This window comes from Coregonus lavaretus (assembly GCF_964263955.1).
Source record: "Coregonus lavaretus genome assembly, contig: HAP1_SCAFFOLD_1208, whole genome shotgun sequence".
NCBI classification, from domain to species: domain Eukaryota; kingdom Metazoa; phylum Chordata; class Actinopteri; order Salmoniformes; family Salmonidae; genus Coregonus; species Coregonus lavaretus.
In genome coordinates, this window is record NW_028156415.1 from 30709 (window position 1) to 45897 (window position 15189).

The 15189-nt window shown below is 41.3% G+C and overlaps 1 protein-coding gene across 1 annotated transcript in view; it reads left to right on the forward strand.

Annotated features, from left to right (window-relative positions):
* Positions 1-14751, forward strand: part of LOC311126366 (tripartite motif-containing protein 3-like) — a gene marked incomplete at both ends in the record, with an annotated part of 45054 nt that extends 30303 nt beyond the window's left edge. Inside the window, 3 exons of the mRNA XM_084200374.1 lie at positions 751-821; positions 13438-13578; positions 14599-14751. Coding sequence (XP_084056500.1) covers positions 751-821; positions 13438-13578; positions 14599-14751 — 365 coding nt within the window. The remainder of the gene's footprint in view (positions 1-750; positions 822-13437; positions 13579-14598) is intronic.
* Between the last annotated feature and the right edge of the window lie 438 nt (positions 14752-15189).

Below are 15189 nucleotides of genomic sequence, written 5' to 3' on the forward strand. Positions count from 1 at the left end.
ATCTTTGTATTTGTGCCATTATGGCATCTCCATTTCAAAGTAGTCAATTGTCTTCTTCTTTTGTGTTTTAAAAAAAGTGTTAAGCTAATATTGGTGAAGTGTTTGAGTCCTGAACCAAATCTTGTGTCATTCATCTATTGTGGCCTCTAGATGGCAGTGATATAGCTTTAAGCCATTTACAAACCATAGGCAACCCAAGCCATTTACAAACTATAGGCAACCCAATTTAAAGAAGAAGACAATGGTTTCTGATCATTGGCTGATTGCTCCCAACCAATAGGAATCCCCACCCAGTTGACGACTTTAAAATGGTAGAAGCCCTCAATGGCAATGTCCATGCTAAAACCAGTTATAACCATCTAGAGATCTCTATCGATCTCTGGATCAAATGTATGTAATCAACCTGATCGGTTCATTTGTACATTTATGATTAGTGGGTTTTGTTATCTGTTTTAACAAACCTTTTTTATTTTTTGTACTTATGTATTGTATATAGTTTTTTTGTGGTGTGGTTTTCATATAAGCCCTTGGGCTTCCAACCACCTGCAGACTGTTTATTTTATATTTATTTATATGTATTGTTTGTTTTTCACTTATTTTCTTTGGTGCAAATAAATTAAACCTAAAAGTAAATGTAAGTAATCAAACCAGTATTGTAGAGGACATTAGTCATGCTAACATGCATCACTTTCTTTCTGTCTCTCTCTCTCTGTCTCTCTCTTTCTCTCTCTCTCTCTCTCTCTCCCCCAGGTCCACACTTTGTTGCAGTGAACAACAAGAATGAAATCATTGTGACAGATTTCCACAATCATTCTGTAAAGGTAAGTCAAACCTTATGCTGTGATCAAGGAAAGAGGGAATAAAAGAAAAATGCTTTCTTCATTTGAAAATATATAGTTGTGTGACGAAGTAGATCTATCCCCACTCGTCACGAACACGCACACAGTCTAATCTGCCATTATATTAAAAGAGCATTCTATTGCCCATATGCATTTGCCATTTCTTTCTGAAAGCATTACATTGTCCATTACTATATTATCCTTTAGCTCCTTTGTTAGCAGTTAGCTACAGTTTATATTTATTTGTTAGCAGTTAGCTACAGTTTATAGTTATTTGTTAGCAGTTAGCTACAGTTTATAGTTATTTGTTAGCAGTTAGCTACAGTTTATAGTTATTTGTTAGCAGTTAGCTACAGTTTATAGTTATTTGTTAGCAGTTAGCTACAGTTTATAGTTCCTTGATAGCAGTTAGCTACAGTTTATAGTTATTTGTTAGCAGTTAGCTACAGTTTATAGTTATTTGTTAGCAGTTAGCTACAGTTTATAGTTATTTGTTAGCAGTTAGCTACAGTTTATAGTTATTTGTTAGCAGTTAGCTACAGTTTATAGTTATTTGTTAGCAGTTAGCTACAGTTTATAGTTCTTCGTTAGCAGTTAGCTACAGTTTATAGTTATTTGTTAGCGGTTAGCTACAGTTTATAGTTATTTGTTAGCGGTTAGCTACAGTTTATAGTTCTTCGTTAGCAGTGGTAAGCTACAGTTTATAGTTATTTGTTAGCAGTTAGCTATAGTTTATAGTTATTTGTTAGCAGTTAGCTACAGTTTATAGTTATTTGTTAGCAGCTAGCTACAGTTTATAGTTATTTGTTAGCAGCTAGCTACAGTTTATAGTTATTTGTTAGCAGTTAGCTACAGTTTATAGTTATTTGTTAGCAGTTAGCTACAGTTTATAGTTATTTGTTAGCAGCTAGCTACAGTTTATAGTTATTTGTTAGCAGTTAGCTACAGTTTATAGTTATTTGTTAGCAGTTAGCTACAGTTTATAGTTATTTGTTAGCAGTTAGCTACAGTTTATAGTTATTTGTTAGCAGTTAGCTACAGTTTATAGTTATTTGTTAGCAGTTAGCTACAGTTTATAGTTATTTGTTAGCAGTTAGCTACAGTTTATAGTTCTTCGTTAGCAGTTAGCTACAGTTTATAGTTATTTGTTAGCGGTTAGCTACAGTTTATAGTTATTTGTTAGCGGTTAGCTACAGTTTATAGTTCTTCGTTAGCAGTGGTAAGCTACAGTTTATAGTTATTTGTTAGCAGTTAGCTATAGTTTATAGTTATTTGTTAGCAGTTAGCTACAGTTTATAGTTATTTGTTAGCAGCTAGCTACAGTTTATAGTTATTTGTTAGCAGTTAGCTACAGTTTATAGTTATTTGTTAGCAGCTAGCTACAGTTTATAGTTATTTGTTAGCAGTTAGCTACAGTTTATAGTTATTTGTTAGCAGTTAGCTACAGTTTATAGTTCTTCGTTAGCAGTGGTAAGCTACAGTTTATAGTTATTTGTTAGCAGTTAGCTATAGTTTATAGTTATTTGTTAGCAGTTAGCTACAGTTTATAGTTATTTGTTAGCGGTTAGCTACAGTTTATAGTTCTTCGTTAGCAGTGGTAAGCTACAGTTTATTCCCAAGCAAAGTCAATATTTTGTCTCCTCGGCTATAAAAGGTTGTAACGCAGACTCTGAATGTCATAGAGACAAACCAAAGATATCCCGTATGTGTCATGGTCAGCATTTTACAGCTTGTTTCTAGCATAAAGCTTTGCGAATTAAAGTGCAGATATAGATTGCTGTCATCAAGGCAAAGGGTGGCTATTTGAAGAATCCCAAATATAAAATATATTTTGATTTGTTTAACACTTTTTTGGTTACTACATGATTCCATATGTGTTATTTCATAGTTGTGATGTCTTCACTATTATTCTACAATGTAGAAAATAGTAAAAAATAAAGAAAAACCTTTGAATGAGTAGGTATTCTAAAACTTTTGACCGGTAGTGTACATATCATTCACACTGATATAAGGGCTAGGCCTACTGTAAATTGCATTATGGCTGAGCATGGACATGCCAAACATTGTCAATAAGCAAGATTAAATTCATTATTGATAAGGCCTAAAATGAGAGCAAATAATTATTGTCTAATTCTAAACAAAAAGAAACAACAACTGGTTTTAAATAGGCTATGTCTAAATATACTTATAATATTAAAACAACGCAGACTATGGAGGGTTTTATGCACATCCAAACTTTAAACAGTAGCTGGACAAAGATCCAATGTAAAGAGAAAGAGAGTGTCCAATCCCTTTTACTGCTCACAAATATAATGTTTTATATACATATTGGAACCATCTTGCAGATCACATTCACACTTCTCCAGAAGGTGCATTGCATGCGCCATGGACGTTCTCACCATAAAACCAGGACAATGAATCCTTCTAATAAGTTTGGTTTTAATAAAATTCAACAAAAAACAAGCAATCTGTTCGTTTTTTTAAACAACAACAACAATAAATAAAGGTTACATGTAATGATGTCATAAAACCACCAGGATAAAAAAGACAGGCATTGTTGTTGAACCAGCCTTCATTATAGTAGACCTGAGGGAGGGCTTGTTGTTGAACCAGCCTTCATTATAGTAGACCTGAGGGAGGGCTTGGGTTGTTGTTGAACCAGCCTTCATTATAGTAGACCTGAGGGAGGGTTTGGGTTGTTGTTGAACCAGCCTTCATTATAGTAGACCTGAGGGAGGGCTTGGGTTGCTGTTGAACCAGCCTTCATTATAGTAGACCTGAGGGAGGGCTTGTTGTTGAACCAGCCTTCATTATAGTAGACCTGAGGGAGGGGCTTGTTGTTGAACCAGCCTTCATTATAGTAGACCTGAGGGAGGGCTTGGGTTGTTGTTGAACCAGCCTTCATTATAGTAGACCTGAGGGAGGGCTTGGGTTGTTGTTGAACCAGCCTTCATTATAGTAGACCTGAGGGAGGGGTTGGGTTGTTGTTGAACCAGCCTTCATTATAGTAGACCTGAGGGAGGGCTTGTTGTTGAACCAGCCTTCATTATAGTAGACCTGAGGGAGGGCTTGGGTTGTTGTTGAACCAGCCTTCATTATAGTAGACCTGAGGGAGGGCTTGGGTTGTTGTTGAACCAGCCTTCATTATAGTAGACCTGAGGGAGGGCTTGGGTTGTTGTTGAACCAGCCTTCATTATAGTAGACCTGAGGGAGGGCTTGGGTTGTTGTTGAACCAGCCTTCATTATAGTAGACCTGAGGGAGGGCTTGTTGTTGAACCAGCCTTCATTATAGTAGACCTGAGGGAGGGGCTTGTTGTTGAACCAGCCTTCATTATAGTAGACCTGAGGGAGGGCTTGGGTTGTTGTTGAACCAGCCTTCATTATAGTAGACCTGAGGGAGGGCTTGGGTTGTTGTTGAACCAGCCTTCATTATAGTAGACCTGAGGGAGGGCTTGGGTTGTTGTTGAACAAGCCTTCATTATAGTAGACCTGAGGGAGGGCTTGGGTTGTTGTTGAACCAGCCTTCATTATAGTAGACCTGAGGGAGGGCTTGGGTTGTTGAACCAGCCTTCATTATAGTAGACCTGAGGGAGGGCTTGGGTTGTTGTTGAACCAGCCTTCATTATAGTAGACCTGAGGGAGGGCTTGGGTTGCTGTTGAACCAGCCTTCATTATAGTAGACCTGAGGGAGGGCTTGGGTTGTTGTTGAACCAGCCTTCATTATAGTAGACCTGAGGGAGGGCTTGTTGTTGAACCAGCCTTCATTATAGTAGACCTGAGGGAGGGGTTGGGTTGTTGTTGAACCAGCCTTCATTATAGTAGACCTGAGGGAGGGCTTGTTGTTGAACCAGCCTTCATTATAGTAGACCTGAGGGAGGGTTGTTGTTGAACCAGCCTTCATTATAGTAGACCTGACGGAGGGCTTGGGTTGTTGTTGAACCAGCCTTCATTATAGTAGACCAGAGGGAGGGGCTTGTTGTTGAACCAGCCTTCATTATAGTAGACCTGAGGGAGGGGTTGGGTTGTTGTTGAACCAGCCTTCATTATAGTAGACCTGAGGGAGGGCTTGTTGTTGAACCAGCCTTCATTATAGTAGACCTGAGGGAGGGCTTGTTGTTGAACCAGCCTTCATTATAGTAGACCTGAGGGAGGGTTGTTGTTGAACCAGCCTTCATTATAGTAGACCTGAGGGAGGGCTTGGGTTGTTGTTGAACCAGCCTTCATTATAGTAGACCTGAGGGAGGGCTTGTTGTTGAACCAGCCTTCATTATAGTAGACCTGAGGGAGGGCTTGTTGTTGAACCAGCCTTCATTATAGTAGACCTGAGGGAGGGTTGTTGTTGAACCAGCCTTCATTATAGTAGACCTGAGGGAGGGCTTGGGTTGTTGTTGAACCAGCCTTCATTATAGTAGACCTGAGGGAGGGGCTTGTTGTTGAACCAGCCTTCATTATAGTAGACCTGAGGGAGGGGCTTGTTGTTGAACCAGCCTTCATTATAGTAGACCTGAGGGAGGGCTTGGGTTGCTGTTGAACCAGCCTTCATTATAGTAGACCTGAGGGAGGGTTGTTGTTGAACCAGCCTTCATTATAGTAGACCTGAGGGAGGGCTTGTTGTTGAACCAGCCTTCATTATAGTAGACCTGAGGGAGGGCTTGGGTTGTTGTTGAACCAGCCTTCATTATAGTAGACCTGAGGGAGGGCTTGGGTTGTTGTTGAACCAGCCTTCATTATAGTAGACCTGAGGGAGGGCTTGGGTTGCTGTTGAACCAGCCTTCATTATAGTAGACCTGAGGGAGGGCTTGGGTTGTTGTTGAACCAGCCTTCATTATAGTAGACCTGAGGGAGGGCTTGGGTTGTTGTTGAACCAGCCTTCATTATAGTAGACCTGAGGGAGGGGTTGGGTTGTTGTTGAACCAGCCTTCATTATAGTAGACCTGAGGGAGGGCTTGGGTTGTTGTTGAACCAGCCTTCATTATAGTAGACCTGAGGGAGGGCTTGTTGTTGAACCAGCCTTCATTATAGTAGACCTGAGGGAGGGCTTGGGTTGTTGTTGAACCAGCCTTCATTATAGTAGACCTGAGGGAGGGCTTGTTGTTGAACCAGCCTTCATTATAGTAGACCTGAGGGAGGGCTTGTTGTTGAACCAGCCTTCATTATAGTAGACCTGAGGGAGGGCTTGTTGTTGAACCAGCCTTCATTATAGTAGACCTGAGGGAGGGCTTGGGTTGTTGTTGAACCAGCCTTCATTATAGTAGACCTGAGGGAGGGCTTGGGTTGCTGTTGAACCAGCCTTCATTATAGTAGACCTAAGGGAGGGCTTGGGTTGTTGTTGAACCAGCCTTCATTATAGTAGACCTGAGGGAGGGGTTGGGTTGTTGTTGAACCAGCCTTCATTATAGTAGACCTGAGGGAGGGCTTGGGTTGTTGTTGAACCAGCCTTCATTATAGTAGACCTGAGGGAGGGCTTGGGTTGTTGTTGAACCAGCCTTCATTATAGTAGACCTGAGGGAGGGCTTGGGTTGTTGTTGAACCAGCCTTCATTATAGTAGACCTGAGGGAGGGCTTGGGTTGTTGTTAAACCAGCCTTCATTATAGTAGACCTGAGGGAGGGCTTGGGTTGTTGTTGAACCAGCCTTCATTATAGTAGACCTAAGGGAGGGCTTGTTGTTGAACCAGCCTTCATTATAGTAGACCTGAGGGAGGGCTTGGGTTGTTGTTGAACCAGCCTTCATTATAGTAGACCTGAGGGAGGGGTTGGGTTGTTGTTGAACCAGCCTTCATTATAGTAGACCTGAGGGAGGGCTTGTTGTTGAACCAGCCTTCATTATAGTAGACCTGAGGGAGGGCTTGTTGTTGAACCAGCCTTCATTATAGTAGACCTGAGGGAGGGCTTGTTGTTGAACCAGCCTTCATTATAGTAGACCTGAGGGAGGGCTTGTTGTTGAACCAGCCTTCATTATAGTAGACCTGAGGGAGGGCTTGTTGTTGAACCAGCCTTCATTATAGTAGACCTGAGGGAGGGCTTGGGTTGTTGTTGAACCAGTCTTCATTATAGTAGACCTGAGGGAGGGCTTGTTGTTGAACCAGCCTTCATTATAGTAGACCTGAGGGAGGGGTTGGGTTGTTGTTGAACCAGCCTTCATTATAGTATACCTGAAGGAGGGCTTGGGTTGCTGTTGAACCAGCCTTCATTATAGTAGACCTGAAGGAGGGCTTGGGTTGTTGTTGAACCAGCCTTCATTATAGTAGACCTGTTGGAGGGCTTGGGTTGCTGTTGAACCAGCCTTCATTATAGTAGACCTGAGGGAGGGCTTGGGTTGTTGTTAAACCAGCCTTCATTATAGTAGACCTGAGGGAGGGCTTGGGTTGTTGTTGAACCAGCCTTCATTATAGTAGACCTGAAGGAGGGCTTGGGTTGCTGTTGAACCAGCCTTCATTATAGTAGACCTGAGGGAGGGCTTGGGTTGTTGTTGAACCAGTCTTCATTATAGTAGACCTGAGGGAGGGCTTGTTGTTGAACCAGTCTTCATTATAGTAGACCTGAGGGAGGGCTTGTTGTTGAACCAGCCTTCATTATAGTAGACCTGAGGGAGGGGTTGGGTTGTTGTTGAACCAGCCTTCATTATAGTAGACCTGAGGGAGGGCTTGTTGTTGAACCAGCCTTCATTATAGTAGACCTGAGGGAGGGCTTGGGTTGTTGTTAAACCAGCCTTCATTATAGTAGACCTGAGGGAGGGCTTGGGTTGTTGTTGAACCAGCCTTCATTATAGTAGACCTAAGGGAGGGCTTGTTGTTGAACCAGCCTTCATTATAGTAGACCTGAGGGAGGGCTTGGGTTGTTGTTGAACCAGCCTTCATTATAGTAGACCTGAGGGAGGGGTTGGGTTGTTGTTGAACCAGCCTTCATTATAGTAGACCTGAGGGAGGGCTTGGGTTGTTGTTAAACCAGCCTTCATTATAGTAGACCTGAGGGAGGGCTTGTTGTTGAACCAGTCTTCATTATAGTAGACCTGAGGGAGGGCTTGGGTTGTTGTTGAACCAGCCTTCATTATAGTAGACCTGAGGGAGGGCTTGGGTTGTTGTTGAACCAGCCTTCATTATAGTAGACCTGAGGGAGGGCTTGTTGTTGAACCAGCCTTCATTATAGTAGACCTGAGGGAGGGCTTGGGTTGTTGTTGAACCAGCCTTCATTATAGTAGACCTGAGGGAGGGCTTGGGTTGTTGTTGAACCAGCCTTCATTATAGTAGACCTGAGGGAGGGCTTGTTGTTGAACCAGCCTTCATTATAGTAGACCTGAGGGAGGGCTTGTTGTTGAACCAGCCTTCATTATAGTAGACCTGAGGGAGGGCTTGTTGTTGAACCAGCCTTCATTATAGTAGACCTGAGGGAGGGCTTGTTGTTGAACCAGCCTTCATTATAGTAGACCTGAGGGAGGGTTGTTGTTGAACCAGCCTTCATTATAGTAGACCTGAGGGAGGGCTTGTTGTTGAACCAGCCTTCATTATAGTAGACCTGAGGGAGGGGTTGGGTTGTTGTTGAACCAGCCTTCATTATAGTAGACCTGAGGGAGGGCTTGTTGTTGAACCAGCCTTCATTATAGTAGACCTGAGGGAGGGCTTGGGTTGTTGTTGAACCAGCCTTCATTATAGTAGACCTGAGGGAGGGCTTGGGTTGTTGTTGAACCAGCCTTCATTATAGTAGACCTGAGGGAGGGCTTGTTGTTGAACCAGCCTTCATTATAGTAGATCTGAGGGAGGGCTTGGGTTGTTGTTGAACCAGCCTTCATTATAGTAGACCTGAGGGAGGGCTTGGGTTGTTGTTGAACCAGCCTTCATTATAGTAGACCTAAGGGAGGGCTTGGCTTGTTGTTGAACCAGCCGTCATTATAGTAGACCTGAAGGAGGGCTTGGGTTGCTGTTGAACCAGCCTTCATTATAGTAGACCTGAGGAAGGGCTTGGGTTGTTGTTGAACCAGCCTTTGTTGAACCAGTCTTATTTCCAAATGGTCTCTGGAGCCAAACCCTTTATCGACAGCCTTCACTACTTCGCGATTGCAATGGGCAGGACAAAAATAAAACAGTCTTCATTGAGAGGAGGGGAGGCTATGCTTGGAAGAAAAAATAAAATAAAAAAAATCTACATATGAAGTACACAAGCACCAAAAGCACAGTACTCTTGTTCCATGTGCATATGGGCAGTGTGCGTCACGGCTGCATAGGCTGTGTTTTCCGTTGTCAAAAGTCATGCCATAACCAACTGCACTTTGGATCGTGTTTTTAAGGACACACCTCAAATATTTCCACCACTCCCATCTGAGCACAAGTGAGCGGATATAAGAAAGGTAAATGACCAATCCTTGTGCAACTGTTTGAGAATAGCAGAGTGCTGGCTTTAACAGGTCGAAATGGCCAACTACTGTGCATTTGACCGCTTTAATGCCAGCCGAAAATAGAGCGCAAGCGTCGAACAGGTAGGCCTACCTCTTATTTCTGGAATAGGAAGAAATAGGCTCCAACACAAATCCCTCTTGTTGTTAGTAACCTAAAGTCAAATTAAAATGAAGACTGTTTATATGAATTAGGCCTTTTCGAATTAGCCTACTTTCAGCACCAATGGGCTGTCCATCTCCGCGGCAGCCTACCTTCAGCACCAATGGGCTGTCCATCTCCGCGGCTGCCTACTTTCAGCACCAATGGGCTGTCCATCTCCGCGGCAGCCTACCTTCAGCACCAATGGGCTGTCCATCTCCGCAGCTGCTGCTTCATAGTAATGTAAATTATGTAAATTACTCGAATATGGCTTATTGTGAGGTCAATAATGCTGATAAATAGCTTCATTATGGGCAACGAAACATATTGTTTTTATTCAAATCTATTATAGCAGTAGCAAGCTTACCTGCAGTCCTCATCTTCAAGCTCTCCCTCTAACTGAACAGGACATCAGTAGGTCTAATCCGCGCCCACAGATATTGCATTTTTTTGTCAAATAAAACATTATTTTCGGAAGAAGCCTTTGAAGTGCCACATACAGCCATTGGTTAGGCAGCACAAAAGGGTTTACATCAGCAAGAGCAGGCCGGGGCTTATGATTGGGAACGCCTATCCATTGCAGTGTAGCCTAGGTAATATACACCATCCCAGCAGCGCAAAAACTCGGGAAGGAAATACATTTTCTTAGAAATATAACTTTGCCCCGTGCTTCTCCCAGCATGCTCTTGGCGCGCCCTGCAGAGAATAAGGGACGAGCGCCAACATCGAGATATACACAATAAGATACTAATTCTGAGCAATATGACATTTAATCGATTAGAAATTACATGACCCTTCCCAGGACTGAAATTGAAAAAGCACGACCCTCCCCCATTTTCCTCTGGGTAACAATTGTTTACATTTCGACTGCTCCCTCAGCAGTAACTTACAGTTTATAGTTCTTAGTTAGCAGTAACCAACAGTTTATAGTTCTTAGTTAGCAGTAACATACCGTTTATAGTTCTTAGTTAGCAGTAACATACAGTTTATAGTTCTTAGTTAGCAGTAACTTACAGTTTATAGTTCTTAGTTAGCAGTAACACACAGTTTATAGTTCTTAGTTAGCAGTAACATACAGTTTATAGTTCTTAGTTAGCAGTAACTTACAGTTTATAGTTCTTAGTTAGCAGTAACACACAGTTTATAGTTCTTAGTTAGCAGTAACACACAGTTTATAGTTCTTAGTTAGCAGTAACATACAGTTTATATAGTTCTTAGTTAGCAGTAACTTACAGTTTATAGTTCTTAGTTAGCAGTAACACACAGTTTATAGTTCTTAGTTAGCAGTAACTTACAGTTTATAGTTCTTAGTTAGCAGTAACACACAGTTTATAGTTCTTAGTTAGCAGTAACATACAGTTTATAGTTCTTAGTTAGCAGTAACTTACAGTTTATAGTTCTTAGTTAGCAGTAACACACAGTTTATAGTTCTTAGTTAGCAGTAACACACAGTTTATAGTTCTTAGTTAGCAGTAACACACAGTTTATAGTTCTTAGTTAGCAGTAACATACAGTTTATAGTTCTTAGTTAGCAGTAACTTACAGTTTATAGTTCTTAGTTAGCAGTAACACACAGTTTATAGTTCTTAGTTAGCAGTAACTTACAGTTTATAGTTCTTAGTTAGCAGTAACACACAGTTTATAGTTCTTAGTTAGCAGTAACATACAGTTTATAGTTCTTAGTTAGCAGTAACTTACAGTTTATAGTTCTTAGTTAGCAGTAACACACAGTTTATAGTTCTTAGTTAGCAGTAACACACAGTTTATAGTTCTTAGTTAGCAGTAACATACAGTTTATAGTTCTTAGTTAGCAGTAACTTACAGTTTATAGTTCTTAGTTAGCAGTAACATACAGTTTATAGTTCTTAGTTAGCAGTAACATACAGTTTATAGTTCTTAGTTAGCAGTAACATACAGTTTATAGTTCTTAGTTAGCAGTAACATACCGTTTATAGTTCTTAGTTAGCAGTAACATACAGTTTATAGTTCTTAGTTAGCAGTAACATACAGTTTATAGTTCTTAGTTAGCAGTAACATACAGTTTATAGTTCTTAGTTAGCAGTAACATACAGTTTATAGTTCTTAGTTAGCAGTAACATACCGTTTATAGTTCTTAGTTAGCAGTAACATACAGTTTATAGTTCTTAGTTAGCAGTAACATACAGTTTATAGTTCTTAGTTAGCAGTAACATACAGTTTATAGTTCTTAGTTAGCAGTAACATACCGTTTATAGTTCTTAGTTAGCAGTAACATACCGTTTATAGTTCTTAGTTAGCAGTAACACACAGTTTATAGTTCTTAGTTAGCAGTAACATACCGTTTATAGTTCTTAGTTAGCAGTAACATACCGTTTATAGTTCTTAGTTAGCAGTAACATACAGTTTATAGTTCTTAGTTAGCAGTAACATACAGTTTATAGTTCTTAGTTAGCAGTAACATACCGTTTATAGTTCTTAGTTAGCAGTAACATACAGTTTATAGTTCTTAGTTAGCAGTAACATACAGTTTATAGTTCTTAGTTAGCAGTAACTTACAGTTTATAGTTCTTAGTTAGCAGTAACACACAGTTTATAGTTCTTAGTTAGCAGTAACTTACAGTTTATAGTTCTTAGTTAGCAGTAACACACAGTTTATAGTTCTTAGTTAGCAGTAACATACAGTTTATAGTTCTTAGTTAGCAGTAACTTACAGTTTATAGTTCTTAGTTAGCAGTAACACACAGTTTATAGTTCTTAGTTAGCAGTAACACACAGTTTATAGTTCTTAGTTAGCAGTAACATACAGTTTATAGTTCTTAGTTAGCAGTAACTTACAGTTTATAGTTCTTAGTTAGCAGTAACATACAGTTTATAGTTCTTAGTTAGCAGTAACATACAGTTTATAGTTCTTAGTTAGCAGTAACATACAGTTTATAGTTCTTAGTTAGCAGTAACATACCGTTTATAGTTCTTAGTTAGCAGTAACATACCGTTTATAGTTCTTAGTTAGCAGTAACATACAGTTTATAGTTCTTAGTTAGCAGTAACATACAGTTTATAGTTCTTAGTTAGCAGTAACATACCGTTTATAGTTCTTAGTTAGCAGTAACATACAGTTTATAGTTCTTAGTTAGCAGTAACATACAGTTTATAGTTCTTAGTTAGCAGTAACATACAGTTTATAGTTCTTAGTTAGCAGTAACATACCGTTTATAGTTCTTAGTTAGCAGTAACATACCGTTTATAGTTCTTAGTTAGCAGTAACACACAGTTTATAGTTCTTAGTTAGCAGTAACATACCGTTTATAGTTCTTAGTTAGCAGTAACATACCGTTTATAGTTCTTAGTTAGCAGTAACATACCGTTTATAGTTCTTAGTTAGCAGTAACATACCGTTTATAGTTCTTAGTTAGCAGTAACATACCGTTTATAGTTCTTAGTTAGCAGTAACATACAGTTTATAGTTCTTAGTTAGCAGTAACATACAGTTTATAGTTCTTAGTTAGCAGTAACATACCGTTTATAGTTCTTAGTTAGCAGTAACATACCGTTTATAGTTCTTAGTTAGCAGTAACACACAGTTTATAGTTCTTAGTTAGCAGTAACATACCGTTTATAGTTCTTAGTTAGCAGTAACATACCGTTTATAGTTCTTAGTTAGCAGTAACATACCGTTTATAGTTCTTAGTTAGCAGTAACATACCGTTTATAGTTCTTAGTTAGCAGTAACACACAGTTTATAGTTCTTAGTTAGCAGTAACATACAGTTTATAGTTCTTAGTTAGCAGTAACATACAGTTTATAGTTCTTAGTTAGCAGTAACATACCGTTTATAGTTCTTAGTTAGCAGTAACATACCGTTTATAGTTCTTAGTTAGCAGTAACATACAGTTTATAGTTCTTAGTTAGCAGTAACATACCGTTTATAGTTCTTAGTTAGCAGTAACATACCGTTTATAGTTCTCTACTGAATCTCTGCCCTTAAGAAGATCTCTGCGCTGCATATTCTACTGAATCTCTGTCCTCCATCTGTCCACCTCTCCCAGCTGGACATCACATAGGTGTGTGTGTGTCTATTTCCTGTCCCCAGGTGTACAGTGCGGATGGTGAGTTCCTGTTTAAATTTGGTTCCCATGGCGAAGGGAACGGCCAGTTCAATGCCCCCACCGGAGTTGCCGTGGACACCAACGGGAACATCATCGTGGCCGACTGGGGCAACAGCCGCATACAGGTGAGGCCACACCCACAGCACCTAATACAGGTGAGGCCACACCCACAGCACCTAATACAGGTGAGGCCACACCCACAGCACCTAATACAGGTGAAGCCACACCCACAGCACCTAATACAGGTGGAGATGTTGTTTCCTACCTTCACCACCTGGGGGCGGCCCGTCAGGAAGTCCAGGACCCAGTTGCACAGGGCGGGGTTCAGACCCAGGGCCCTGAGCTTAATGATGATCTTGGAGGGTACTATGGTGTTGAAGGCTGAGCTGTAGTCAATGAACAGCATTCTTACATAGGTATTCCTCTTGTCCAGATGGGATAGGGCAGTGAGCAGTGTGATGGCGACTGCATTATCCATGGATCTATTGGGGCGGTATGCAAATTGAAGTGGGTCTAGGGTATCAGGTCAGGTAGAGGTGATATGATTCTTAACTAGCCTCTCAAAGCACTTCATAATGACAGACATGAGTGCTACAGGGCGATAGTCATTTAGTTCAGTTACCTTTGCTTTCTTGGGTACAGGAACAATGGTGGACATCTTGAAGCAAGTGGGGACAGCAGACTGGGATAGGGAGAGATTGAATATGTCCATAAACACTCCAGCCAGCTAGTCTGCACATGCTCTGAGAACGCAGCTTTGGATGCCTTCTGGGCCGGCAGCCTTGCAAGGGTTAACACGCTTAAATGTCTTACTCACGTTGGCAGTGGCCCGCATCGGCAGCTCTGTGTTTTTCTCGAAGCGAGCGCAAAAGGTCTTTAGCTTGTCCGGGAGCGAGGCGGCGGTGTCCACGACGTGGCTGGTTTTCCCTTTATAATCAGTGATTGTCTGGAGTCCCAGCCACATACGCCTGGTGTCTGAGCCGTTGAAGAGGAAATGTCCTCTTCATCTAAGACGTTGTTTTCCCAAGCGGGAGCCTGGGGTTCAGACAATTTACAATACAATACAAAGTCAGATGTAAAAAAAGGTCTGCAAGAACATAATTGAACCCAAAAACTACAACTGAAACCCCTTCTTCTTTCCCCAGGTTTTTGACAGCACTGGTTCCTTCCTGTCCTACATCAACACATCAGCTGACCCTCTCTACGGCCCCCAGGGTCTGACCCTCACCTCGGATGGACACGTGGCCGTAGCCGACTCTGGGAACCACTGCTTCAAGATCTACCGCTACCTACAGTGATCGGGAGATGGAGGGAGGGATGGAGGGAGGGAGGGAGGGATGGAGGGAGGGATGGAGGGATGGATGGATTTGGATGGAGAGAGAGAGAGAGAGGGACATGTAGCCATGGTCGACTCTTCAAAGGATTGAGGGATGGATGGAGAGATGGAGGGACGGAGAGGTGGAGACATGGACCGACAGAACAACTGCTTCAAGGCCTACTGCTTCCTACAGTAGGATGGATGGATGGAGAGATGGAGGGACGGAGAGGTGGACAGACAGAACCACAGTTCTTAAACTACTACCTACAGTAGAGTTGGGACTCGCCCCTGCAGCTTTACCGTCATGCCTGTGTTTCTGCGCCTACCATTCTGCCAAACTCTCCAGCCAGACAAGGGACAAACACAGAACTGAACTCCCCTTTAGGAGGCTGGAGTGGAATGGAAAAGAGGACGTTAT